Source organism: Raphanus sativus, chromosome 2 (assembly GCF_000801105.2).
Source record: "Raphanus sativus cultivar WK10039 chromosome 2, ASM80110v3, whole genome shotgun sequence".
NCBI lineage: Eukaryota > Viridiplantae > Streptophyta > Magnoliopsida > Brassicales > Brassicaceae > Raphanus > Raphanus sativus.
Window position 1 is genome coordinate 39,255,240 of NC_079512.1, and position 26,772 is coordinate 39,282,011.

The 26,772-nt window shown below is 35.4% G+C and overlaps 8 protein-coding genes and 1 pseudogene across 8 annotated transcripts in view; 5 read left to right on the plus strand and 4 right to left on the minus strand.

Annotated features, from left to right (window-relative positions):
- LOC108823868 (uncharacterized) overlaps positions 1-26,772 on the plus strand; it is a 47,664-nt gene that overhangs the window by 18,754 nt on the left and 2,138 nt on the right.
- On the minus strand, positions 937-2,394 carry LOC108841037 (CASP-like protein 5C1). The gene is given in 4 exon segments (XM_057003804.1): positions 937-1,037; positions 1,040-1,123; positions 2,024-2,160; positions 2,243-2,394. Coding segments are annotated over 4 exon segments (447 nt in total). The 5' UTR covers positions 2,368-2,394.
- On the minus strand, positions 3,515-5,561 carry LOC130508345 (uncharacterized; annotated as a pseudogene).
- LOC108827777 (thioredoxin-like protein HCF164, chloroplastic) lies at positions 9,870-11,211 on the plus strand. The gene is made up of 4 exons (XM_018601262.2): positions 9,870-10,132; positions 10,214-10,450; positions 10,523-10,626; positions 10,725-11,211. The coding sequence occupies exons 1-4, from the start codon at positions 9,974-9,976 to the stop codon at positions 11,005-11,007; spliced, it is 783 nt and encodes a 260-aa protein (XP_018456764.1). The 5' UTR covers positions 9,870-9,973; the 3' UTR covers positions 11,008-11,211.
- Positions 12,198-13,910, minus strand: LOC108824970 (transcription factor HHO5-like). Its single transcript, XM_018598329.2, has 5 exons — positions 13,604-13,910; positions 13,361-13,524; positions 12,984-13,284; positions 12,806-12,882; positions 12,198-12,705 (listed from the first exon to the last, which is right to left on the minus strand). The coding sequence occupies exons 1-5, from the start codon at positions 13,824-13,826 to the stop codon at positions 12,439-12,441; spliced, it is 1,032 nt and encodes a 343-aa protein (XP_018453831.1). The 5' UTR covers positions 13,827-13,910; the 3' UTR covers positions 12,198-12,438.
- Positions 17,165-19,612, plus strand: LOC108843618 (pentatricopeptide repeat-containing protein At4g37170). Its single transcript, XM_018616850.2, has one exon. It carries the CDS (start codon positions 17,423-17,425, stop codon positions 19,508-19,510), a length of 2,088 nt encoding a protein of 695 aa, XP_018472352.2. The 5' UTR covers positions 17,165-17,422; the 3' UTR covers positions 19,511-19,612.
- Positions 19,704-22,314, plus strand: LOC108843612 (L-ascorbate oxidase homolog). Its single transcript, XM_018616841.2, has 8 exons — positions 19,704-20,012; positions 20,113-20,222; positions 20,294-20,564; positions 20,629-20,728; positions 20,821-21,166; positions 21,246-21,611; positions 21,688-21,766; positions 21,856-22,314. Exons 1-8 carry the CDS (start codon positions 19,860-19,862, stop codon positions 22,054-22,056), a joined length of 1,626 nt encoding a protein of 541 aa, XP_018472343.1. The 5' UTR covers positions 19,704-19,859; the 3' UTR covers positions 22,057-22,314.
- Positions 23,016-24,208, plus strand: LOC108816550 (methylesterase 9-like). Its single transcript, XM_018589122.2, has 3 exons — positions 23,016-23,393; positions 23,567-23,704; positions 23,780-24,208. The coding sequence occupies exons 1-3, from the start codon at positions 23,040-23,042 to the stop codon at positions 24,059-24,061; spliced, it is 774 nt and encodes a 257-aa protein (XP_018444624.1). The 5' UTR covers positions 23,016-23,039; the 3' UTR covers positions 24,062-24,208.
- On the minus strand, positions 24,033-26,542 carry LOC108816538 (nuclear pore complex protein NUP58). Its single transcript, XM_018589113.2, has 6 exons — positions 26,127-26,542; positions 25,899-26,013; positions 25,321-25,821; positions 24,716-25,244; positions 24,580-24,620; positions 24,033-24,434 (listed from the first exon to the last, which is right to left on the minus strand). Exons 1-6 carry the CDS (start codon positions 26,432-26,434, stop codon positions 24,396-24,398), a joined length of 1,533 nt encoding a protein of 510 aa, XP_018444615.1. The 5' UTR covers positions 26,435-26,542; the 3' UTR covers positions 24,033-24,395.

Consider the following 26,772-nt stretch of genomic DNA (forward strand, 5'->3'; position numbering starts at 1 on the left):
TCAGGGTAATCTACTAATATGATGGTTTCATAGTTTAATCTTATTAATTTATGTTGTTGATCGAAAATGATTATTGAGTTTTACTTTAAAATCGGAATGTGATTTTTTTGGTAACTGATAACTATATGTACCAAATTTCAGCAAACAAAAAAAGCTATATGTAAAACAATTTGGTTATAAAGATTTTGACCTAGCTAATGGTTCACAGTTGAGCTTGAATGTTTGACACAACTTGATTGGTAAGAATCTGATTACTTCACTATTAGTTGGCAATACTAAGCAAATTATAAGCCTATGTTTTGTCATTATAAAAGGTTACTTTCCTGGTTTTTAATTGTTGTATTCTATGTCACTATTAGTTTTCTTCGATAGTTTGGTGCAGAATATAGTGTAGAAAGTTTCGTGTAGACGCATGTGCAATGCGCAACAAACCTTACCAACTATGTACTATAATAACAAGGTCAAAACTAGAAAAAAAAACAATGTGTCCAAACTGTTACATTTAAAATGCACAAACATTTTCTATGAATGTAGTGTGTTCTCCCATATGACATTTGCTATTTAATTGAACAAATACAGATTGTAGGTTTTTAAAAAAGAAGGTTTAAAAAAAAAGGTTTTAAAAATATAGTAAATAAAGTCTCCAAAACTAGACCTATGTTTTTTGCTGAATAAATAGTAATAAATTTAATCTAATTGGGTTATATTAAATATGTGAGCGTGATCAAATATTTTAGAACCTAAAGATAAGTGGATCCAAGTACAACTATAAAATTGGTGCGAGTTTAGGATATCTAGAATACGATGGAATCCTATATAATGTATGCACTGAGAAACAATTCGAATATTATTCTTTTTCCTACCAAGCTACAATTTTATCACGTTTCCCTGAACTATAAAAGAGAAATAAACTATAAACTGGTGAAAAAACTCTGACTAATGAGAAAATAGAGAAGGAAGAAGACGAAAGTTAAAGAAAGTGGAAGCAAATGAAAGAAACGAAGACAAGAGAGCCATTGTCGCCGATAACTTGTACGATCACAATGCTTCTCTCCAGCGCCGATCAAAATTACGGTCACACTCGCCGTTGAGCATGCACCTCCCAGTGACAAAACGACAAAACCTGAATAAACACAAAGATCATTATTTTTTTTACTACATTGGAGTACTTTAACTTACACTATACTACTTTTGTGTGATTATGTTAATTGGTTATTTATAAATGTAAAGAAAAACGACATTAAAGTTCCTTTGAAGAGCGATCAAAATTTAGAGTCCACCACAATCCAACACGACAAAATAGATGTACAAGTTGATGTAATCTAGTGATTAAAGCAAAGCAAGTGATCGACATTCCACTGTAATTGCGATGTACTAGATGTTCATATGATGCTGTGATTAGTTGGATCAACTTTATCTAGCTTTGGTATGACTCGTTTTACATGGACCAGTTTTAAAATAAATATGATAATTTCAACAATGTATACTAATAATGCTTCATTACTTTGAGACTGCACCACAAAGTCCCATTACCAAAAAAATAAGTAGAGTCTAAGTTAAACAAGAAACAAAACGAAAAACAACAGTTTTTGCATAACAATGTTAAGGATTATTGACCTGAAATTTTAGAACATTGGATCTATTTTTTTTTACAGTGGATACCATTATTCGATAACTAAAGCTTATCCTTTCAATGGCTAATGTTATTTGGATATCCATCTTTCTCATATGGTCCACTATATAGACATTATAGTGGAAGAAGTTATTGCAGAAAAGCAAATTTAAGTTGTGGAATGTGTTGCAATTTCAATGGTTCTTGCATTGTATTTTGATAGCAACCAATCAAAATATAATCTTATATACACGACTTGTCTATTACTAGCCACAATTGATTTATTTGGTAATACCTTTTCAAAATATTTGGTTCATTTAAAACGCATTTCTAATCAAATGAACCAATTGTATTAATCTCCTTCAGATGAATGTAGCTTAGGTTACATACACACATAGAATTATAGATAACTTACAAAGTCTCCAGAGACGATGACAGATAAAACTGTTGCCTGCAGAGGAAGTCTCTGAACGATGATGGAATAAGCTTCAATCAGGGCTAACGTAACGCTCCATGGTGTCACTAAACCCATCACTGTAACTAAATAACTGCTTCACAACAGTCATAAGTATCTTCAAAAACATGTTTTTACAGTTTAAAATGAAATGTTTTCAACTCTTTTTTTTTTACCAGAAGGCAGTGTAAGCGTAGAAATCGTCGTCATCGTTGAAGCACATGAAAAGAAGCGAAGCAGAAGAAAACAGAACCTGTCCAAGACGTAGACCAACGCTTGAGCTGGTTCCAACCACTTCCATGTCATTCTTACATGCTTCGTTCTTCCATTTATGGGTTTTTATAAGAGTGGAACTTTGATAGATGACAAAAGTAAGAAACAGAGGAAAGGTCCTCTGTTTTTTCTCAGACAGGAGGTAAGTAGAAGTGACAACAATGGGTCATAAAAGGCATTAATGGTTTGCTTAATTATGGATTTGTTCTTATTTTTCTTAACCAAAAAATCATCCTCTTTGCTGTTACAAGCAATAATCCAGATCTAGAAATATGATAATCTTAATCACTAATAATTAGTCTTTTAGTCACAATAATTAGCTTGTGATTAAAACCAAAAGTGAAACAGCTAAACCACAAAAATGATGGCATTCCACATGTACTAATGATCTGGAATCAATAATCTTTTGGAGACACGTAACATTTACTGGCACAAAGAGACATATAGATTGATTAACAATAATAGTAAGCAAAAATAGAAAAAAGGATTTAAACGATTAAAAGTAGGCATGGGCGTTCGGGTACCCATTCGTTTCGGTTCAGTCTATTCGGGTTTCGGGTTTTTGGAGTCAAAGATTTCAGCCCCATTCGGATATTTCTAAATTTTGGTTCGGGTTCGGTTCGGATCTTTACGGTTTTCGGTTCGGGTTCGGATAACCCATTTAAAATGTTTTTAAATTTTCAAAATTCATTATATACTTTAAATTTTAAAATCTAAGAAAAATAATATACTATATATTACATATAAATTTTCATAACATATATGTCAAAATACTTTAATTTAACATATAAATTGATTTTATTTGAATATTGGATAAAGAATCAATATATATTTAACTATTTTGGTGTTCAGTATACTTTAGCTATTTTAACATTTACTTTTGACTATTTGCATATATTTTCCGAGTATTTGGAAAACTTAAAGGTATCTTATATATTTTTAATATTTTTAATATACATTATATATAATAATGTATATATTTAAGTATATAAATTTATTTCGGATACACTCGGGTACCCAAATATTTCGGTTCGGATCGGGTTCGGTTTCGGTTCTTTAAATACCGAAATTTGAACCCGTTCAGATATTTAATCAATTCGGTTCGGATTCGGTACTACTTTTCGGATCGGATTCGGTTCGGTTTTTCGGGTTCGGATTTTTTTGCCCAGCACTAATTAAAAGCATCAAATCGTACTCATATAGTTTGAAGGATTCACGAGGTACAAAACGTTTTTCTCTGTTTCTTCTGTTAGAAAAAAACTTTTAAACCTTCACGAAGAGTTACCATCTGCTGCTTTGTCTGAAGACTCAGGAGCTAGTTTCTTCGATGGACTAGATTCTGCATTCATCAAAACTCGCTTCACTCCTCTTCCAACAACACCCAGATGAGTAACACCTGATGATGCTCCTCCTCCTCCTCCTGCACCAGTATGAGTGGTTGAGACAGTAGGCGACTCTAAGTCTTTCCCGGTGTTCCCAGTCCCCATCCGAGAAGAGCTCATCTCACCAGCAGCAGTAGCAACAGCTTTGTCACTAGCACTTGCCTTTGCTGATGCCATGCCCATCAGCTCAGCAAGAAGTTGATTTGGGTTCTCTTGCTTGGTGCTTCAAATCTTCAAGCTGCAACAAACAAAAGTTGACATGAGTATGTGTTTTGGAGTTCTTTTTTTTTTTAAATGTCAAACGATGGTTAAGCACACTTGCCTTCTTTTCTAGCTCCTCTGCGAGACCAGATAAGGTTCTGATCTCAGCTTCTTTCTCTGAAGCAGACTTATCATCAATGCAGGGAACATCGGATGATTGTTGGATTCCTTGGTCTATCTCAGAGACAGCCGAGGACGTTGCTGTTCCAGATGGACACTTGACCTCATTAGTGAGCCTCTCCATCCGAGATTTGCAGATTAATATAGCCTTCTGACAATATGGTATTGCTTCCTTAGTCTGACATCCGGTCTCTAGACATGCAAATGCGGAAGTTTCTGAAATGTTCAAGTTAAGTTCATATAAACAATCACAGAATGCACAGAAAAAAAAAGAGAGAGATATCAAAGGATACAGCTCGGTTATGTGTCGACTGTCAGGTTCAACCAATCGCTCTAAGATGGACAGAGCTTTTCTTGTAGTCACTCAAGGAAGACTCAATGTCCTCTGCATTGTTAAATAAACACAAACAAAAAATCAACCTATCACTGATGAGAAAACGGGACGTTACTGAGGTGAAATGAGAAAGAAAAGTAACCTCTCTCGAGGGAGATTTCAGCAAGGGCAGAGAGAATATCAACTTTCTCCATTGTATCAGTTGAGTGTTTGTCAGTAATAGCCCTCGCGATGTCGAGCATTTTCCATGCCATATCCAAATCAGACTCATCATCAGCATCAGCGTCAGATATGTCATCGTCTTCACCATCCTCCCCTTCCTCTTTACCATCACAGCCTACATAAAAAAAGAGAAAAACCTAATAAGACGAGACTGTTCAATCCGTAATCTTAAGTGAATGGAGGCACAACGACAGTCAAAACATTATAAATTCTATAAAGGTGACAAGTCTCAAAATTTAAGTACCTTCTTGCCCACCACTTGAGCTCCCTTGTCGGTCACTAGACACAACAGATGCAGCGACAGACTCGCCGTTTGCAATATTCTTAGTAATAGACTCTTGCTGAGCTTCTTCACCACCATCTTTCTTAGGCATGTTACCAAGGGGATCAGCTTCAGCCTGAGCCTTCTCCAGAGAGCAGATCCATATTTGTAATACGCGTTAACGCACTCAAACGCAAGTTCACCATAGTGTTCAACCCTACCAAGCAGCAACATAGATCTGAAGTTAACCCCTTAACACATCACTTTTGACAATAGACAAACACTTTGGACTGTGAATGAAAATCAAAACCTGATCTCAAGGGCACGGCTGAAACAGTCCACAGCTTCAGCAAAGTCACAGTCTTTCAAAAAGACGGAGCCTTTCTGAGTCAGCTCATCTGCCAACTCAATCGTCTTCTCACGCTCCTCCTCCTCAGTTACAGCACTCTCCTCCGCCGCGTTGTTGTTGTTGGTGGATTCAATGCCTGCAGATTCAACAGTGGCTTCGATCGAGGCATGATTAGGATCTAGGTTCTGCGCGACCTCCGTCACAGGCTCGTCACAGGCTGAGGCTTTTTCTTCAACCATGATTCAAGCTTGAGAATTGGGGTTTCTGGGTGAGGTTCCAAATCAACTAGAAATGTACCTAAAACCCTTTCTTTTCTTTTTTTTCCCCTTTGGCGGACTTAGCAAAAATGAAACAAAAAGACGTCGTCGTTTTGTGTTCTAACGCGCTGGTTATTTTGAGAAAAATTGAAATTTTCCCAAAATCAAAGAAAAATCCATTATTTTTTCAATATATACAAAAGTGCTTGGACTTTCTAGAATGTGCAATCTTAAAATGCAAATTTTTACCACTAAAACTATTTTTTTTCTAAAATTGCTTATATATATATATATATATATATATATATATATATATATATATTATATATATGATTTTTTTCATCATATTCTACCAGTTAGAAACATTATTAACAATTTTTAAGATTTTGAAATTTTCTAAAAATATTGATCTAGCAAGGCTATTTTTTGACAAGACACTCTTTTATGCATTTTAATAAGATCTGCATATTGTTTTGTACTATTTTGATATTGTGATGTTTTATGTGTTTTAACGGAAATCGCAGAGTCGGTTTTTCATTTAATCTTAGAGTGGATTCAATTATTCATTCGGTCCATTATACCTGAAACTCATGTAAGTATAAAGAGTGAGACTGTAATTTAAGAAAAACCGAGAGATCTAAACTAAAAATATTTGTTATTTATATCTCCACTAAACTAATAATTAATTTAACCAATGGTTAATTTACATTAATAATAACATGTCTTCTTCTTCATTCATCGCAATATAGATTAAAAGCATGTGGTTGCTAATAGCTTAAACAGAAACAAAAGTCATTTTTAATGATGATCTATTTCTATATTCTGATAATTATCATCGATTTGTAAAGTTAGAAACCTCATGTGTGTTCGTCATATCCATCTTTGATGATCATCCCTTTCCGTATTCTGATAATCATCGTTGACTTGTAAAAGTTAAAACCTTTAATGACAATGGTAGCTCGCTTAGTGTTTTCATTAAGCCTTACATCTACTTACGGTATCAATCGAAATTATCAAATTGTTAATCTACGAAGAACATAATTATTTCTGATATGGCAATGTTTTATGCATTTTAATGAGAACTGTATGTCGTTTTGTACTATTTTTGATATCGTGATGTTTTTATGTATCTTAATAGGAACTTGAGATCTTCTGTCATTTAATTCTAGAATTGATTCAGTTATGCATCCGTTCCATTGTACCAAAGCCCATATAAGTATTAAAAGTGAGACTGTAGTCTGTAGCTTAAGAAAAACTGAGGGATTTAAATTTAAAATATTTTGTTACTTATATTTACAATAAATTAATAATTTATTTAAACAATGGTTAGTTACATTAATTATAATGTGTCATCTTTTTTCACTCATTGAAATCTATAATATTAAAATAGAATATCTACTAGTAGTTTAGTATTCTTCAATTAATTTTCAAATTATTTACAATGGTATATCATTGCATTTAAATTTAATATAACTATATGTTTTATTTAAAATAGACAACTGAATATTTCTTATATTTATAGTAACTAATCTTTCCATATTTTTTGTTGTAAATGATAATAATTCTAATTATATGCAATCTATATTTTTCATTTAATTTAAACATTTAGTAGTCTAAACATTGGTGGTTATACTATAAAGTTTGATCTGATACATTTTTAAATTAAATGTAATGCTTTCTAAATTGATGTTACATAAATTTCTTAAATATATACGCTTACAAAACCAACATTTCTCATAAAGCTTAACTAAAAATTTCTAATTATCTTTAAATTAATATTTAAGAACGTAAAATAAAATAGATTTTTCTAGACAAACTTATCATTAATAAGTAGATAACTAGATTTTGACCCGCACACTCGTGCGGGTATATATTTTTATAAAATATGTTGTTTTCATGTTAATATTATAGTTGGACAAAAAATCTAAATCCAAAAAATCGAACTGATCCAGATCTAAAAAGAAATATCAAACCCGAACAGAAATTGATTAAATATAAAATTTTGGTATTTAGAGAGCTGAAACCGAATCTGATCCAAACCGAAATATTTCAGATACCTGAATGTATTTAAAATAGATTTATATACTTATATATATTATTATTTTTAGATTTGATGTATATAAAAACATTCAGAATACATACAGTACTTATAAGTTGGTTTAAATAATTGAATATATATATAAATAGTCAAATGTAAATATCTAAAAAATTTAAAGTATACTCAAATCATCAAAAATACAAAATAATTATCTATTATCTATCCAAATATTTAAATCAAATCAATTTATATGTTAAGCTCATGTATTCTGATATATGTTATTCAAATTTATATGTAATATATTATTTTGAGTATATAATGAATTTTAAAAATAATTTAAATGAGTTATCCGAACCCGAACAAACCCGTAAAGATCTGAATCGAATCCGAACTAAAATTTAAAAATATTCGAATGAGACTGAAATCTTTGACCCCGGAATACTGAAACCCAAACAGACCCAAACAAAACCCGAATAGGTACCCGAACGCCCACCTCTAATTCACAATCTACTTTAAAACACAGCAAACATATAATTAATAGTATTTTATATGTACTATCATATAAATAATCACATATATTATTTTTTAATTTAATGTGAAATAAAAAAATCATAATTTAAGTTGGTATATGAAATTTGACTTTGTATTGTATTTTTCTTATACATATTGAAAACATTTTTAATAATGGTTATTGGACCGGTTGGGCCAGTCCGACCATTGATCCAACTATAGTTTCGAATCAATGTCCGGTCCGATTTTCAAAACATTGATAAATATATTATGTTGAGTTAAATATATTATTATTGAAATATTATGATATTTTGGGACAAATTTAAAATCAGTTAAATAGGTGATCAACTTACAAATTTAATATCTTGTTTATTAGATAGATATGGGGAGATTGTAACTTTAAAATATTTAATAGTTGATATTATTTCTTTTATATACTTTAAATTGATAAGGCTTTTTAAAAATTATAAAGAATAATCTATATTATTAAAAGAGAAGTACACATATAAAATGCCCCTTAGTTTTCAGTGTTATTTACACTTCCATGCCACTGATATTAAATAATACTTCCTATCTTAATGCTGTCTTTTCACTTTAATTAATGTGTTTTCCTAAATTAAATTTGAATTAAATACACAATTAAATAATATTTCCTATTTTAATGCTTTGTCTTTTCCACTTACATTAATGTGTTCTAAAATTAAATTTGAATTAAATACACTTCATTAACTTCTCAATTAAAATAATGTCGAATTCAAAAAAATACATTTTTATTGGACAAACAATTCATGAAAATTATAATATCAACTCTTCATTGAAAAAATATGAACGAAAAGAATATTATCAAATTTGAACCGAAACTAGATACTATCCAAACGGATTTACCATTTTGGTATCTAGAGAACCATAACCAAACCTTATCTGAACGAAATATTTCAGATATTCGAATGTATTTAAATTATATTTATATACTACAATATGTTAGCTATTTTTCGAGTTAATATCCAAGATATAAGTTATTTTAAGTTGTTTAAAATATTTGAAATATAAAAAATAGTCGAAAGTAAACATCTAAAGTAGATAAACAATAATCAAAACACCAAAATACTTAAAATATATATTTATTCTTCATCCAAATATTCAAGCTAAACCTATTTAAATTTTTAATTTAGGTACTTTGGCTTACATTACTCAAATAATTTAAAGATATATAAATTTAAAAAAATTAAAAATAATTTAAACGGGTTATCAAACCCGCAAAAATCCGAATAAAACCGGAACCAAAGTTTATAAATACCTGAATAGAGCTAGAATCTTTAAATTCAAAATCTCAAACCTGAATATATTTTAACCGAATTCGAGTAGATATGCAAATATCCACCCCTGACTTAATCAATATAAAACGATCAAATATTACAAATATACTATTTAGTATAAATAAATAAAAATTGAAAATTGATACCCGTGCGGTCGCACGGGTCAAGATCTAGTGATTAGTTAAAAGTGATTCACGTATAGCATTATTCAAAGTGCTTCTTTTTTTTGTTGAAAAATCATTTCTTGTATCAGTTAGAGAATATTTAGGTAAGTAGATAATTAATGATAATTTTAAATGAATTTATTACTAAAGGAAATGGCACAAGTTGGTAAATACTAAAAACAATTAAGGGTTATTTTCTATTTGTACTTCACTTTTAATAGGATATAGATTTTTACAATTTCTGTTTTTCAGTTTATTTCATCGAATATAAAAAATATTTATTAAATAACAAACCTATCAATAATTTTATCAACAAAAATAATCAATCGAGTAGACTCAAATGTGTGGTTGGTAATACAGACCATCTTTGATGATCATCCACTTCACGTCTGTATTCTATAATCATCAAACCTTTAGTGATGATGGCAGCTCCCTTAGTGTTTTCGTTGAGAATTTTATCTACTCCTCATCATGGGATCAATCGAAATTTTCAACCTTTTCTCCTAACCCAAACAGGAGCTCCTCCTAGATATCGTGCTCTTCGTTGCCAAGCAAACTCTGAATCTTCCGAACCCAAGGTGAAAAAGTTTCGATTTTTTTTGTTAATTATGGGTCGATGGTGAATTTAGCTAAAAGTAAATCTTCTTTCCGTGATTCAGGAGAAATTGGTGGTAGATAATGGCTCTACTAGTGAAATTTCACCTGCGTCGAAAGTAGCGGAACCATCACCTTCTTCTTCTTCTTCTTCTGCGTTTCCTGAGTCTCCAAACAGTGATATTAACAGAAGAGTCGCTGTTGGTTCTGTTGTTGCCGCTTTGGCCTTGTTTCTATCGACAAGGCTTGATTTTGGGATCTCCTTGAAGGATTTAACTGCTTCAGCCTTGCCTTACGAGGAGGTTGGACTCCTCATCTTGGTTTAGATTTAGCTTTATACGAAATATGCTTTAATGATTTCTTTTGTGTGTTAGGCTTTGTCGAATGGGAAGCCGACAGTGGTTGAGTTCTATGCTGATTGGTGTGAGGTTTGTCGAGAACTTGCCCCTGATGTTTACAAAATCGAGCAGCAATACAAGTAAATCCCCTCTTTTATATGGGTGTTAATGCTTTGAAGAAGATTCTAGTTGCAGAAGCGAACCATTAAGGCAAACCATGTGTTGTTTTTACTTTCAGGGACAAAGTGAACTTTGTGATGCTAAATGTGGACAACACGAAATGGGAGCAAGAGCTGGATGAGTTTGGTGTTGAAGGTATTCCTCATTTCGCTTTCCTCGATCGACAGGGGAACGAGGAAGGTAATGTGGTGGGGAGGCTCCCGAGGCAGTATCTAGTTGAGAATGTCAATGCCCTTGCAGCCGGAAAGCAATCAATTCCTCATGCTCGAGCCGTGGGACAGTACAGCAGCGCCGAAGCACGCAAGGTTCATCAGGTTACTGACCCCTTAAGCCATGGATAGAAAGAGAAAGAGACATCACAACTCTATAGTGCACAAAAGATAGACAGTAAGGGGAACAACTGAAAATTAGCAATGTTTCATATTTGTAACTAAATGTTCGGTTTCGTTTTATTACATGACTTATAAAAACTCTAATCTGAATCCGAAGAAAATGAGGACTCAGCTCAGATACCATATTTGACAGAGTCTCCCTCATTTCCTGAAGCTCTTCACTTCCAAATCCCCACTTCTCTACTACATATGATCCCAAGGCTCCCCTTTGGATCCCAAGTTTCTCCAGATTCCCCAATCTAGTTTCCAATAACGGCAAAATCGCACTCGAGGATCTCCATCTTATAGCTACTGGTATGGAGTGAACATCCAGTGAGCCTCTGTACAGAGAATCTGACCCCGGACTGCTCAAGATCTCGCCTCTCCTCTTCAATGATCAGGATCCTTTTCAATTAAAATAATGACCTCTTGTATTCTACCAAATATTACGCATGATTAAAACTTAGATTCATTCAACACAATGTTCATATTTTAATAAGGTAAATATTGTTTGCACAAAAATTAATTATTGTCTTGTTTGAAAATATTGTAGTATAATATTGTTTTTATATCTATTTTTTAATAGAGACATATATTTAATTTAAAATCCTACCAAAATCCAACATAATGTTTATATTTTAATGAAAGATGAAATTTCGATGTCAAACAAAAAAAAGTTAAGAAAATTCAAAGAAAATGATGTCGACGATAAAGTATCTCTATCTACCTATACATGTACAAGGCGCAAGAAGCTGTTCCACTCCAACCAAACATGCAAATCTCGTGGATTTTAAACAAACACCATCCTAATAATTCATATCCGTGAATCAATTTTTCTATCTCAATAAAGAAAATCTCAAATCGTTATCTTGTTGTCAATTTTAAGACCCAAACAAATCTTATCTTTAAACTACGATTTTGTTTTTTGAACAATAAAAGATTCTTTTTTTTTGAAAGCTGGTTAACAATAAAAGATTCTTTCTTCCTTTTCCATAATAATCATTCTCTTATTCGGTAGATTCAAGAAATCCATGTCTTTGCACAGACAAGGTTGCAGTGTTTCACCTTCTTGTAATAATCATTCTCTGATTGTAGTGTTTTTACCTTTTGAAGGTAAAAAAAAAAGTAAACAGAACGATAAGTTTTACCGAGACAGCAAAAACAACAAAAGAAATTTTAAATTCAGACATAAGAAGAACAAAATCTTTGATTTATCAGTTTCACTTTCTTATGAAGTAACAAAAAAACTAAAACACAAGCCTGAGGAGTTTGATCTCTCTCTCTTTCTCTCTATCTATATTCCCTCTCTCATGTTATACATCTACCAAAACTCCCGAGCAAAACTTTAAAGTTTTTGAGCATATGACAACATATAATGGTAACTTTTATCTATGCATGTCTTCAAAGCTCAAGATCCAACGCTGGTCTATTTTTATTTGACACACTTTTCCAGCTGCTACGTCCATCAGATTTCACTTCATCCTCTGAGCTATGACCATTATTACTGAACAAACAACCTCTATCAACAACAAGCGGGCTCTGTGGTGAATCCGACCTCGTCAAACTTATTAAGCTCTGTGTTTCCCTATCTAACAAAACAGGCTGATCCGAGGATGGCAGAGTCTTTGCTGGATGCAGCGGATGCTTACGGATATGCATTCTATATTTCTGCAATAGAATATCATTTTCACAAACTGTCAAAATCATTCATCCACAAATCAAAGTTCTAAGTTTGTAAACAAAAAGAAAATATGAGAGCTTTTTATACTTGTAAATGGCTCTTGACTTCATCATTGGTTAAACCATCAACTCTCATCATTTCTCTAATCTGCTTTGGTGTTGCCACTGGTCTCAACATCAACAACATAAACAAACATAATCTCAGTATAACCAATCAAATTTATAGTAAAACAAAGTTGGCTTTTTTTATAGGTTTAAGGACTAACCTTGTGGCCCTCCAAGGCTGTGAAGAGCATCAACGAATTTACGGTGAAGTTCCTGTGACCATCTCCTTCTCTGATCTTTCTTCGGAACGTGATGGCTCTGTATAATAGGTTTGCTGAATTGAGGATGATTCTGCTCAATTCTCCTATAATCCATCAGTATTTCTGATGTTGGAGTCCTGAGAGACAGAGGAGCCGGAGGAGGCGGTGGTGGAGGGTTATATGGTGGTGGAAATGCTCCTCCCTGATTATTACATGTCTGAATAGGCTTCTGAGTCACACACCCATCCTCTTCTTCATTTGTCTGTTCACAAAATGATCAAAAGGTTAAAATCACAAAACAGAACATCAAAAGGTTTGATTTTTTTTTTTCATCTTACCGATTGCAATTGAGAGTTAGGATTGGAGATCCATAACTGGGCAGAGCTCATCCAGTTCTTCTTATTATTGTCACTTTCCAATCTTACCCTTTCACCCACATCTAATTTACAATTTGATGCCATCATCATCACTGATGAAGCCTCTTCCTTTAACCTCTCAATCGCTACACAAACGAGAAACCATTTCGTAATCAAATAACACAAATCGAACAAAATCGAGAATCTAGAGAGAGACAAAGGTACCTTCGTTCAATAGGAGCATGCATAGAGGTAGCTCCCGTTTAAAAACATCGATCTTTCTCCTCTCTTCCTCTAATTTTCCGACATAATCATCGATTTCAGACAGTTTCGAGTCGTGGTCTTTGATCCTCGACACTTGGTCGAGAAATTGAGACAAGGGTTTTGCTAAGGAGTACATCGACAGATTCAAATTAAGACCCATCTTATCTGTATCTGTCTGAACCATCGAATAAGAACAAAAGAAACAATAAAGATATCAAAAGACAGCTACGAGAGACGTTTATTTATAAAGAAGGTATTGGGGGAAGAAGATGAAGGACGCGGTGAGTCGAAGCCGCTGTAATTAAGTGGAATCTCGAGGGCGTTTACGTAAAATTTGGTTTAATTTAGATTATCTTTAAATATGGAACAAAGAATCTTTTTGTGATGGCCCGTACACACGCGGCGAATCGTTACACTCACTTATTCTATATTTATTCTCCTCTCTTATTTTATTTTTGATTTGTTTCCTTTTTTTCTTTAATTTGTAAGAATACACAATATCCATATTTGGGAAACTTGTTATTGTTTTGGTATTAGTAGTTGCCATTCAATCAAGATTCTCATACTCTTTATCCTGTATTTAATGTTTTTAGATTATAAAAATAAATGTTGTATTGTGAAAGAATGAATAGTTCTGTACTATTTTGTGCACGAGCAATGGTTGAGGTTGTTCCACTGAATACATATGTTTTCTAAATTAATATATATCTCACTTACTTTACTGTATATCTTTATAAATGTTGAAAATTGAACCTTTTTAACAAAATGTGGATTCTTATAATTTTTTTTTAAAAAAATTGAGTCAGAGATATGAAATTTTATAATATATAAAATTGTTATTATTAGTTTTTTTTTTTGAGAACTGGCTAAACTTATTTGAGTTAAAATGGTAATAAATTATTTGTACATATCTTGAAGGTGTGAAATCTTCTTTTTTTGTTGTTTTCCTTGTAGAACAAGGAGTTTCATATACTAAATCTGCTATGTTTTTATATATAGATCATCCCTTTTATTAGGTGTGTATCTATTCATTAATGTTTTGGTGTTTGAATTAGCAAAAAATGGAAAAGATATAGCAAAATTGGATCTGACCCAAAGAAAGACAATTGGAGAGTTGATATACATGATGTTAAAAATATGGAAAGTTGATATACATCTTCTGCGTCTATGTTTGAATTTACGTCGTCTAAATATTTAAAAATATAAACATGACTTTTGAGTTTTGACTGTTCAAATTATCTCAGCATGGCGTTATACTTAACTCGATTTAGTAGAATATAAACTTTCGTTATATAATATTAGACTAAATCAGCTTCGAACGATTTTTATTAAATTGACAAACGCACTATATAAGTCGGATGATACATAGATTCGTGCTTTACAATTTGCACCACTAGATGTATTATATAACTAGACTACATAAGTCAACAACCCTATAAATAATCTTTGGTATATAACATATCCTCTTTAGTTTATACGAAAAACCTTTTTTTTTTTTGAAAAATTATACGAAAACCTTTTGTTTCGTTTTATCGTTATTATTGAAACAAGGAGTATACCTACCAAACACAAGTATGTATAACACAAACTAGATGTGTTAGAAACCGACACATATCGGTGCAGAGTATGTGGCAATAAGAAAAGTAAAGTGGTCAAAAGAACTCGGCATAGTCTTTTTAACCATACGCAATGTCGATTTACATTCACATTGAGCTATAGTCTAAACAAAATCACGTAACCTAGTATTTAGTACTATAAACTTTGTGGTCACATAACCATAGTATTTAGTACTATAAACTTTATGGTGCTCTTCTTTCGCTTTTTATTTGGATAGGCATAAACAAGTTATACATTTTAATATGGATGCTGTTTCTTCAAACGAAGGTGTATCATAGTGTCGCAATACTCGATAGTATGCAAATAACTGGAGTCTTTCTCACTAGTAACACTAGTACACTACACGATCACAGATTTTGGGAAATGAAAATCTGCATAAGAAAATGAGGAATAACATAAATTTGTTTTGCTATTGATAAAACGTAAACGAAAATGAGATAATTTATTTTGTTCTTTGATTCTTTCCATGAAGCTTATAATATGACACTTTGGAGTTATATATATTATGTATAACAAAAAAATGATGGAGACTTAGCAAAATTAACTATTAATCCATTGTGTTTATTACTAATAAAAACTTAGGTATGACGAGTTCGTATCTTATAATAGTTGTGGCTTTTAGAAGAAAAAGGCGATGTAAATATTTCAGAAAAGAAAATCTAAAACGCCAATGAGCAATGAACAAAAAAGATCTTTCGCATAATCCAATGTAAAAAGAAAAGATCCCACGACACAAACCAACTTTTTCGACGGTTTTTCTTACTAGCCATACACAAATATCTACCAGTTTAATACTAGCATTTAACTTTTCAAAATAATGTGATTCCTATAACCAAAAGAAAATATTCCGGAACACACCATAGCATGCATGCAGCATGTAATATGTCTAACCACAAGGAATCTAACGGACGGACATAAAGAAACGGCTATTTATAGCCAACTACTGCAAGACATGTGTCCAACTAATCTAAGATTTTTCACTGGAAACGTCTCGAGTTGTATGTAATAAGGACGTCGAGAAAGTGATAGCGCTGATTAATTAGAATCTCTCTTGTGGTTCACGAAACGTGTCCTTAACTTTTTTGTATTTGTTTTTCAATCCATTCCTTTTATTTGATTTTTTCTTACAAAGTTCTAACAAACGATGGCTTTTTGCCCTGTCTATCTCATTTGAAGATAAGGTTCTCGTCGTTTCTATCTGCGAGAATCCAATGATATCTTTTGGTGGATAAACAAAGACAACCTCCACTATTCTTCTAATAATTCTCTTTTCAAGTCTTCTTATTTATAAAAATTCAAAATTATAACGTTTTGGCATCAATCATTAATCACACAAGGAATAATTTGATGGTATATACTGTAAATTTTGTTTAAAAATTCTGCAAGGGATTTACAAAATCTCCCTATACGCAACATAATGAATTCATAAAATTTTCCACAACATATTGAAATCCATAATATACATCTAAGAAAAAACATAAAACTATATTTTAATAATCGAGAATCTTGAAATGAATTCCATGCTAATCAACAGGAATATATAAACAATTAGTTAAACTTGTCAACCTAAATCGTTGATGCTTAATACAAACCAACCATGAATGAGATAACCGAACAAAACCTCAGAATACAAAACTCATAATCAATCCTTGAGCAACTTGATCACCATGAAGTGACTAAAAATTATATAACTAATTATAAATCCCGTAAACTTAAAGTTATCATTTGTTGGGATATTCATTGAATTTAATCAGCAGTAAGACTAAATTTTGTGAATGATTTCACATATATGTTTTAAACTTTCTGAAGACATTGTATTTGGTAAACAGTGGATACATGTAGTTTCAAAGATTCTTTTATTTTCTAACAACAAAAGAATCGAATGTGTTTGGATGGTTTTAGTTTCATCTTGTAAAGATGAATAAACCAGTAACATGCTGTTTTCTCGTGACTAACAAAGGAACAAAGAGAAATAGTAAAATTCCATTTTCCGTCTAACAAAAAAAAAAAGCAAAAGTAACTCAATAAGTAAAATATATAGAGAGTCAACAACAAATCCGTTGTCGTCTAGCGGTTACGATAGGACCCGGGTTCAATGTTCAGCAACGGAGCCCTTTGTCGTTTTTTTTCTTCTTCTTTTCTCGTTTAGTGTCTTCGTGAAAGATGAATCAGTGGAGTGCGAGAAAGTTAAGCACTTTCCACGTACTGATATCCAAGCGAAACCTCTCATCATCTTCTTACGCCTCAACGAAGCCATTCCCCGACAAAAAGTTCTTCAGTTCGAACCAACAAGACGTTAATGTCGTCGAGCGATTATTATGCAAAGGTAAGCGATTCGGCGAAGCAATCGATGTTCTGTGCGAGCAGAAGCTTCTGGGAGAAGCGATACAACTTCTGAGCCGAGCGAAGAAACCACCACCTGCTTCTACTTACTGCAACCTCATCCGAATCTGCACACAAAAGCGCGCGCTTGAAGAAGGCAAGAAGGTGCACCAACACATCAGAGCATCCGGGTTTGTCCCCGGTATCGTTATCTGCAACCGTTTGATGGGAATGTACAGTAAATGCGGGAGCTTGGTCGATGCGCGGAAGGTGTTCGACGAAATGCCGCGGAGAGACGTGTGTTCGTGGAATGTGATTGTGAGCGGTTACGCGGAGGCTGGGTTGGTTGAGGAAGCGAGGAAGGTGTTCGATGAAATGCCTGAGAGAGATAGCTATTCGTGGACGGCTATGGTTACTGGGTACGTTAAGAGAGATCAGCCTGAAGAGGCGTTGGTGATGTATAGCTTGATGCACAAGGAACCGGACTCGAAAGCTAATATCTTTACAGTTTCGAGCGCGGTGGCTGCTGCTGCTGAGATTCCGTGTATCCGTAGAGGGAGAGAGATTCACGGGCATGTGGTTAGAGCTGGTCTGGATTCAGACGAGGTTCTTTGGAGCTCGTTGATGGATATGTATGGGAAGTGTGGATGTGTTGATGCAGCGAGACGAATCTTTGATAAGATTGGTGAGAAAGATGTTGTCTCGTGGACGTCGATGATCGATAGGTATTTCAAGTCGCGTAGATGGCGAGAAGGGTTTGCTTTGTTCTCTGAGTTGGTTGGTGGTTCTTCTTGTGTACGGCCTAATGAGTATACTTTCGCTGGAGTTTTGAACGCTTGCACTGATCTCACTGCAGAGGAGGTTGGGAGGCAGGTTCATGGTTACATGATTAGAGTTGGGTATGATCCTTACTCCTTTGCGTCAAGCTCTCTTGTAGATATGTACACGAAATGCGGAGACATGGAGAGTGCAAAACACGTTGTTGATGGATGTCCTAAACCTGATTTGTTTTCTTGGACTTCTTTGATCGGCGGGTATGCGCAGAACGGGGAGCCTGAAAAGGCCTTGAAGTACTTCGACTTGCTTCTTGAATCTGGCACCAAACCTGATCACGTTACCTTTGTGAGCGTCCTCTCCGCTTGTACTCATGCAGGGCTTGTCGAAGAAGGACTCAGATACTTCTATTCGATAACAGAGAAGCACGGGCTGTCTCATACAGATGATCACTACACTTGTCTTGTTGATCTATTAGCTCGGTCTGGAAGATTCGAACAGTTGAAAGACATTATCAGTGAAATGCCGATGAAACCGAGTAAGTTTCTGTGGGCTTCTGTTCTGGGTGGGTGCAGCACTCACGGGAACGTTGATCTAGCCGAGGAAGCGGCTCAAGAACTGTTCAAAATAGAACCCGAGAATCCAGCTACTTACGTTACGATGGCTAACATCTACGCTGCAGCAGGGAAATGGGAGGAAGAAGGAAGAATGAGAAAGAGAATGAGCGAGATAGGAGTCACCAAAAGGCCCGGTTCAAGCTGGACCGAGATAAAACGCAAGCGTCATGTGTTTATAGCAGGGGATACTTCACATCCGATGCATGATCAGATAGTTGAGTATTTGGGCGAGTTGAGGAAGAAGATGAAAGAAGAAGGGTATGTTCCAGCAACGAATCTTGTGTTGCACGATGTAGAAGATGAGCAGAAAGAAGAGAATCTTGTGTACCATAGCGAGAAACTCGCTGCTGCGTTTGCGATTCTTTCGACACCGGAAAGAACGGGGGTTAAGGTGTTCAAGAACTTGAGGTCTTGTGTTGACTGTCACAGTGCTATTAAGTTCATATCGAAGATCACAAAGAGGAAGATAACGGTGAGAGACTCTGCTCGGTTTCATTGCTTTGAAAATGGACAATGTTCTTGCAGAGACTATTGGTAGCGACAAAAACTACTTAATGATACATCCATGTTAAGCTACTAAGGTTGCAAAGAAACTTGGCAATTTAAGAAAAAATCGCAATCTATATGGTGTTACATTAAATGTAAAAGTTCTCTCAAGGCAAGCATTTGCATGAAGTACGCCGCAAAATAGCTTATGGAGGAGGCTTCCGTGTGATGCATGGGGGATTCACGTCGTCCGCGCTGATAAAAATTAATATAGTACTAACACGTAATTAGTATCTCTGACTTCGTAATGTATTTAAGATTGGCCTTACGTCGAACCTTAAAACATAGCCAAATCGAAATCTTGAGAGAGATCAAGATTTGGTTCTCTATTTGTTGCAAAAATGAAACAGGCAAGTCTCCTACTATGTAAATTGTTCATAGGAACCTTGTTATTCTGGTTGGGATCTGTTTTGGTTAATGCAGAAGATCCATATCTGTTCTACACTTGGACTGTTACCTATGGAATAGGATTTCCTTTAGGTGTTCCTCAACAGGTATAAATATATACTCCTTGATTTTATAAATTAAATTTAGTGTTATTATGAGAAATTGACATTTATTAAAAATGTATTTTCTATATTCTGGTGTGTTTAGGTTATTCTTATCAATGAACAGTTCCCTGGTCCACCAATTGAAGCTGTCACGAACAACAACATTGTTGTTAATCTCATTAACAAGCTGGACGAACCTTTCCTCATCACCTGGTAAATACCCTTCTAAACCAGTTGAGTTACTTTATTTGGGATAAATATATTTACAGATATGTTGTAAATAGGAATGGAGTGAAGCAGAGGAGAACATCGTGGCAAGACGGAGTATTGGGAACAAACTGTCCCATCCAACCAAACTCGAACTGGACTTATCGGTTTCAACTTAAAGACCAAATCGGCACTTACACTTACTTCGCTTCCACGTCGATGCACCGAGCCAGTGGTGCTTTTGGTGCTCTCAACATTAACCAGAGATCTGTTATTACCACTCCTTATCCTCAACCCGATGGCGACTTCACACTCCTCGTCACTGACTGGTTCAAAATGAGCCACAAGGTACATAATACCAAAATACAAACAGCTATAAGAACCTTTTCTTACAATGTATAACTCTTGCTAGGATTTGCGAATGCGGCTTGACGCAGGCTATGCACTTCCTCTTCCTGATGCTCTTCTCATCAATGGTGTTTCCAAGGGTTTAATCTTTACTGGTGAACAAGGTAATGTCATCATATAAAACCCCATCATAATCCTCCTTTTTTGTAATATTTCATGGATGGTCTCATAGTAGTTTGTGATGTATTTTTGCTAGGCAAAACATACAAGTTTCGGGTATCGAATGTCGGTATAGCAACATCGATAAACTTTAGAATTCAAGACCACACAATGAGCCTCATTGAAGTAGAAGGCGCTCACACTCTTCAAGAAAGCTATGAGTCGCTTGACGTCCACGTTGGTCAGTCCGTGACCGTCCTAGTCATTTTGAAAGCTTCAGTGAGAGACTATTACATCGTGGCTTCGACCCGGTTTACTAAACCCATACTAAACACAATCGCGAGTCTTCGTTACCTAGGCTCGAAAAACGCCGTATATGGACCCCTTCCCGTAGGTCCGACCTACCACATTCACTGGTCCATGAAACAAGCAAGAACCATCAGGTACAATAATAGCAAACCAAACCAAACTGAACCATATAGACCGGTTTTGTCTAATTTGATTTAATTTTCTGTATTTTAGGATGAATTTAACGGCGAATGCTGCAAGGCCAAACCCACAAGGATCATTTCATTATGGTACCATACCGATAAACCGAACTCTAATCCTATCCAATGCGGCTACGATGATCTACGGGAAGCTCCGGTACACGGTAAACCGAATATCATACATCAATCCAGCAACACCGTTGAAACTTGCCGATTGGTACAACATTTTGGGCGTGTTTGATTTCAAGACAATGCTTAGCACTCCCACGATCGGACCAGCTCATTTTGGTACATCGGTTCTCGACGTTGAGCTCCACGAGTTCGTTGAAATTGTTTTCCAAAACGACGAGAGATCAATTCAATCTTGGCACATGGATGGTACTAGCGCCTTTCTTGTCGGGTAAGCACCTTACCTTTCCCTCTGTTATCTAAACCGGTTAATACATCATAAACCGAAATTGATTATTTCTTCTCAGATACGGGTCAGGGACATGGAATGTAGACATGAGGAAACGTTACAACTTGGTTGATGCTGTTGCAAGGCACACTTTTCAGGTAAATAATTCTGAATAAAGAAAAAATGTGATCTTAAACAACTTCGCTGAATCTAAATAACTAAACCAACGACGATTGTGTGTATGAAGGTGTATCCGTTATCATGGACAAGCATATTGGTGTCGTTGGATAACAAAGGTATGTGGAACTTAAGGTCGCAGATATGGTCGAGGAGATATTTAGGACAAGAGCTATACGTTCGTGTTTGGAACGATGAGAAGTCTCTCTACACTGAAGCTGAGCCGCCTCTTAACGCTCTTTATTGCGGCCTAGCCAAACGCCCTCTTTAAATATTTTCCACATGTATTGTTAATCTTTTTAACGTTCAATTAGGTCACGATTAAGGCCGTGCTTTTTATTTTTATTTAAAGCGGGGAGTGAGTGAGAAAAGAAAAACATAAACGTAGCGAAACGTAAACCTCAATGATTTTTCACTTTTCAATAAACAGACAAACAAATTTAAGGAAAACTTATTTTTGTCTAATGACTTTGTATATTTTTCGTCGTGTTCATGCATCTAAAAGTTTTGTCTAATGGCTTTGTATATTTTTCGTCGTGTTCATGCATCTAAACCAGATTTTCGGTTGATAAAGATATATTTATTTTGAGAAAATATTAACGTAATATCTTATCATCTCAGCACAATTCCATTACGGTGCTATTAGTGTACGAGTGTATCTATCACGTTATTGAGTATTTGAGAGCCCAATAAAATCAAAAGACTTCTAATGGATTCGACTTTGGTGCTGGCTTTGGTTTGACTTTATCTCCTCACGTAATCAGCAAATGAGAGGGAACTAACAAAACAAATCTCGCCTTACTAATCAATTTGATCAAATGTACAGAACATGCATAACCTAAGCCTTAACACAAGCAAAAAAAAGTTCTAGAAAAAGATTATATATATAACCAAACAATCCAAATTGACTAGACCTCAGTTTTATGAATATTTGAGTTCAATAACGTCAATGGTAGTGATATGCATAATTCTAAACTTGAGTTTGTGTATATAACTAGCCGGGTGAGTCATAACAAACAAAACAAGACTGTTTTTGTTGGAACCACGAGGTCCTACTTACAGTTTTCCCACTAGCTAGGTTAAAAACTTTAGAATTTAGACACGGGGTAGTAATGCATGCCTTATCTCCAGTGGATCAACGTGTCCAAGTTACTTAATAAAGACCCCTTTGAAAGTGACAGTTAACTGACAAACTGTCCCCAAACCATAAATGAAGAACCCCACAACAAATTAGAGGAACAAAAACAAAGAAAAATGAAGCAATATGTGCTAGTTCACGGAAGTTGCCACGGCGCGTGGTGCTGGTACAAGGTCAAACCGGTGCTAGAAGCTTCAGGACACCGTGTGACCGTTGTGGATCTGACGGCTTCTGGTGTCAACATGAGCAGAGTGGAAGAGATTCAGTCGCTTGAGGATTACACCAAACCATTGCTTAACGTTCTTGAGTCGTTTGGCTCAGATGATAAGGCGATCCTCGTGGCACATAGCCTAGGAGGGCCATCGGTTGGTCTTGCAGCCGACATGTTTCCTAGTAAGATCTCTGTTGCTGTTTTTGTAACGTCGTTCATGCCAGACACAAAGAATCCATCTTCTTACACTTTTGAAAAGGTATGATCCAAAACGTCATACTTTTTTTTTTTGTAACATTCTACTTTTGTTTTAACATAACTTTTTTTTTTTTGAAACACAAACGTTATACTTCTAATGATTAAAGAGAGAAATGTGTCTAAATATGTAGAAAAAGGTATAGTTTCTAATATATATTGCAAAATTATGGGCAGTATCTGGAGAGTGTTACGGAAGAAGTAAGATCAAACATAGAGTTTGGGACATACGGAACACATAAACATCCTCTAACGTCTCTACTTCTTGGAACCAAGTTCTTGGCCAACTACTTGTACCAACTTTCACCAGTTCAAGTATGACAACTAAAAAAAATACTTTTTTGTTCTGTTCTAGACCTAACTTGGGATTCTTTTTTAATTGATTGTTAGGATTTTGAACTGGCCAAAATGTTGGTAAGAGTTGGACCGGCGGTTACCAGTAATCTGACGGGGACCAAAAGCTTAACCGAAGAAGGGTATGGTTCGGTTACTCGTGTGTATGTCATATGTGGGGAGGACAAGGGTATAACCAAAGAATTTCAGCGATGGACTATTGAGAATTATCCGGTTAAAGAAGTGATGGAGATCAGAGATGCAGATCATATGCCAATGTTCTCCAAGCCACATGAGCTCTGTGAATGTCTACTTAAAATTGCTGATAAATATGCATAAGCAAACCTGACAATGATATCATTATTGTCATTATATTAGTAAAAATAAAATTTAAAGTTTCCGCCACCATGATAGGCTAAATGTTTCATGGGATGGATGATTGTATGAATAAGATTACTACAACAAAAACATTGTCCAGATGATACACTTTTGTGGCCTGTGACTGCCTCTGGGAACATTAAATCATCAATCCAATAAATAACGGGCAGGCTGGCATAGGATACAAACTGGTGCATAAGCAGACTTTCACCAAACTAAACATCACCGAGTGAGAAACGATGAACTCTCTAGAGATGTAATGATGTGTGGCCAGGCTGAGAGAAGAATCCAGTGGTTAACGGCGTGAAGTTCTAGATTTTGGCCTTGAAGATTTCTGCAGTTAAAAGAGAAAAAGAAGTTTCAGTTTCAGACGATTTTTTTTAACTGAATGAAAGTCGCTAGATTGAGTCACATAGATGCAACAAAAAACATATCTAATGAAAGTAAGTTTGAAACAGAGAAAAACAAAATGTACTTACAGTCATAGAACCGAAGCTGGCTCCTGAACCCGGAGTAATACCTTAGAGGAAACAAGATAACACAAGTTGAGACTACAGACAAAAGCAAACTGTATCCTATGAGAATTTGGGAAAAGATATATATATGACTTTGTACCTGCAAACTGTGAAGGCGTAGCAGCAATTGAAGGAGTTGGCTGGCCAAACAAAGATGGAGCAGAGCCAAATGCAGAAGCTGGAGCAGAACCAAATGCAGAAGCTGGTGAAGAACCAAAGAGTGGTGTCTGTGCTGGAGTAGCTGCTGCTCCAAACAAAGAAGAGGTAGGAGCAGCAGAAGATGGTGTAGCAAAGAGAGAAGTCGTAGGTGCAGAAGAAGCAGGCGTGTTAAAAAACAAGCCAGCTCCTGAAGAAGGGTTTGGTGTTGGAAAGGCTGCGGATGTTGGTGGAGCATTTGCAGTCCCAGGAGTAGCTGAGCTGGTAATTAATCCAGCAACTTGGGTTGAGGGTTGTGCACTTGTAGTAGCAGGTAGATGCAGAGTTGGGTGGACTCTTTTAGCAGCAGCTTCTTGTTTTGCTGTTTCCCTCCGATCAGCCTCAAGAAACGGGTCATGGCATTCTCCTCTACGCCGCTGGTCAGCAAGATACGCCGTCCTCATCGATTCAATGTATTGGTGGATATTCTCTACCTGAAGAAGAACACAACAAAATTCAAACCAGTTTCAAATGAGGTTTCTTCTATATAAGAGGTTCAGTAGAAGTTACCTTAGCAGCGACATGAACAAAGAAGTCATGCACATTAGAGATGACTTTTGGAAGAGATTCCAAAAGAGAAACATGCCGACTAAACTTGTCGGAATCCAAAGCAAGCAACTGCTCCAGCTCCTCAACCCACTGTCGGCACTCGCCTATATACTTCTCAAACCTCGCAACTGTCTGCTGTAGAAAAACAGTGGGTTTCCTTGGGATCCCACGGTAAAAGTCAGAAACTTGAACAACGGAAGTAACTGCTTGTTGTTGTTGTTGTTGACCAGAGGAAGCTGGAGCCGGATTAGCTCCCTGCGGAGCCTGAGACGACTGAGAACCACCACCACCACCAGCAGCTCCAGCTCCTCCACCTGGTTTAGAATGAGGGAATCTTGGCTGTAGCATCATGAAAGACCGAACAGCAGTCTCTGAATTACGGAGCATGTCTTTAACAACCACCATAAGCTCGTGGAGAACAGCTTTCTGTCTGTCCATGGTAGTATTAATCCCACCAAGCTCCTACAAAAGAACCAAACTTTCATACAAAAGCCTGAGATAACAACCCATAGAGAGTAGAATCATCATCGACAACAGACCTGAACAATGCGGCTAGCATCAAACTCGAAACCTTCAGTGGAAACAGAGGAATCATAAAGTCTGCTGCATTGATCTAACCTCTGACTCTCACTTCTGTACTCCAATATCTTCCCTCTAAGGACAAAAAGATTCAGACTTTATCAGTTCATCTACTAGCCTTAAGCTCTAGAGCAAGCCTAGTTATAAAAAGGAATCGACTTTATTAAGTTTGAAGAAGAAGAGCATACTCAATTTGAAGGAGGAGCTTCTGAGAATCGGGATGGAGATCAGCCCACTTAGTACTGTAACTCGCCGGAGCTTTATCGTTCGTGAACAGATACAACTGCTGTACTTGCTGTTGTTGTTGTTGCTGCTGGAACTGTTGCGGCTGAAACGACGGCGTTTGCTGCTGCTGCTGCGGTTGGGAGAAGAAGGAATTGCTGCTCTGCGGCTGAAACGAGGGCTGTTGTTGTTGCTGAGTTTGGAAAGGAGAAGGAGAAGGAGTCTGCTGCTGCTGCTGCTGCTGTGGGGTGGAGAATAGATTAAACGACGACATTGCTTGAGAAACCGAGGGGGTGAATCGAATCTAGGGTTTCTATCGCCGGCGAGGATTTGGGAGTCGAGGGAAGGGAAAGATTTTAAAAGGCCAACTGAATAAGTAAGTGGAGAGAAAAGGTCGGGGGAATTATATAAGGGCTCTTATGCAAATATGATATATAATATTTTTTCTTGTATAACAGATTAAATACTTTCTTTTATTTACAAGTTTAACCAACTTATTTACAATAAATTAAGTAGTATTCTTTTTATGTTTTACAGATTCTGCTACTGTATTTAAAATCAATTTAAATTAAATAATTACAATGTTTTTTGTTTCTTTGTGGTAAAAATAAA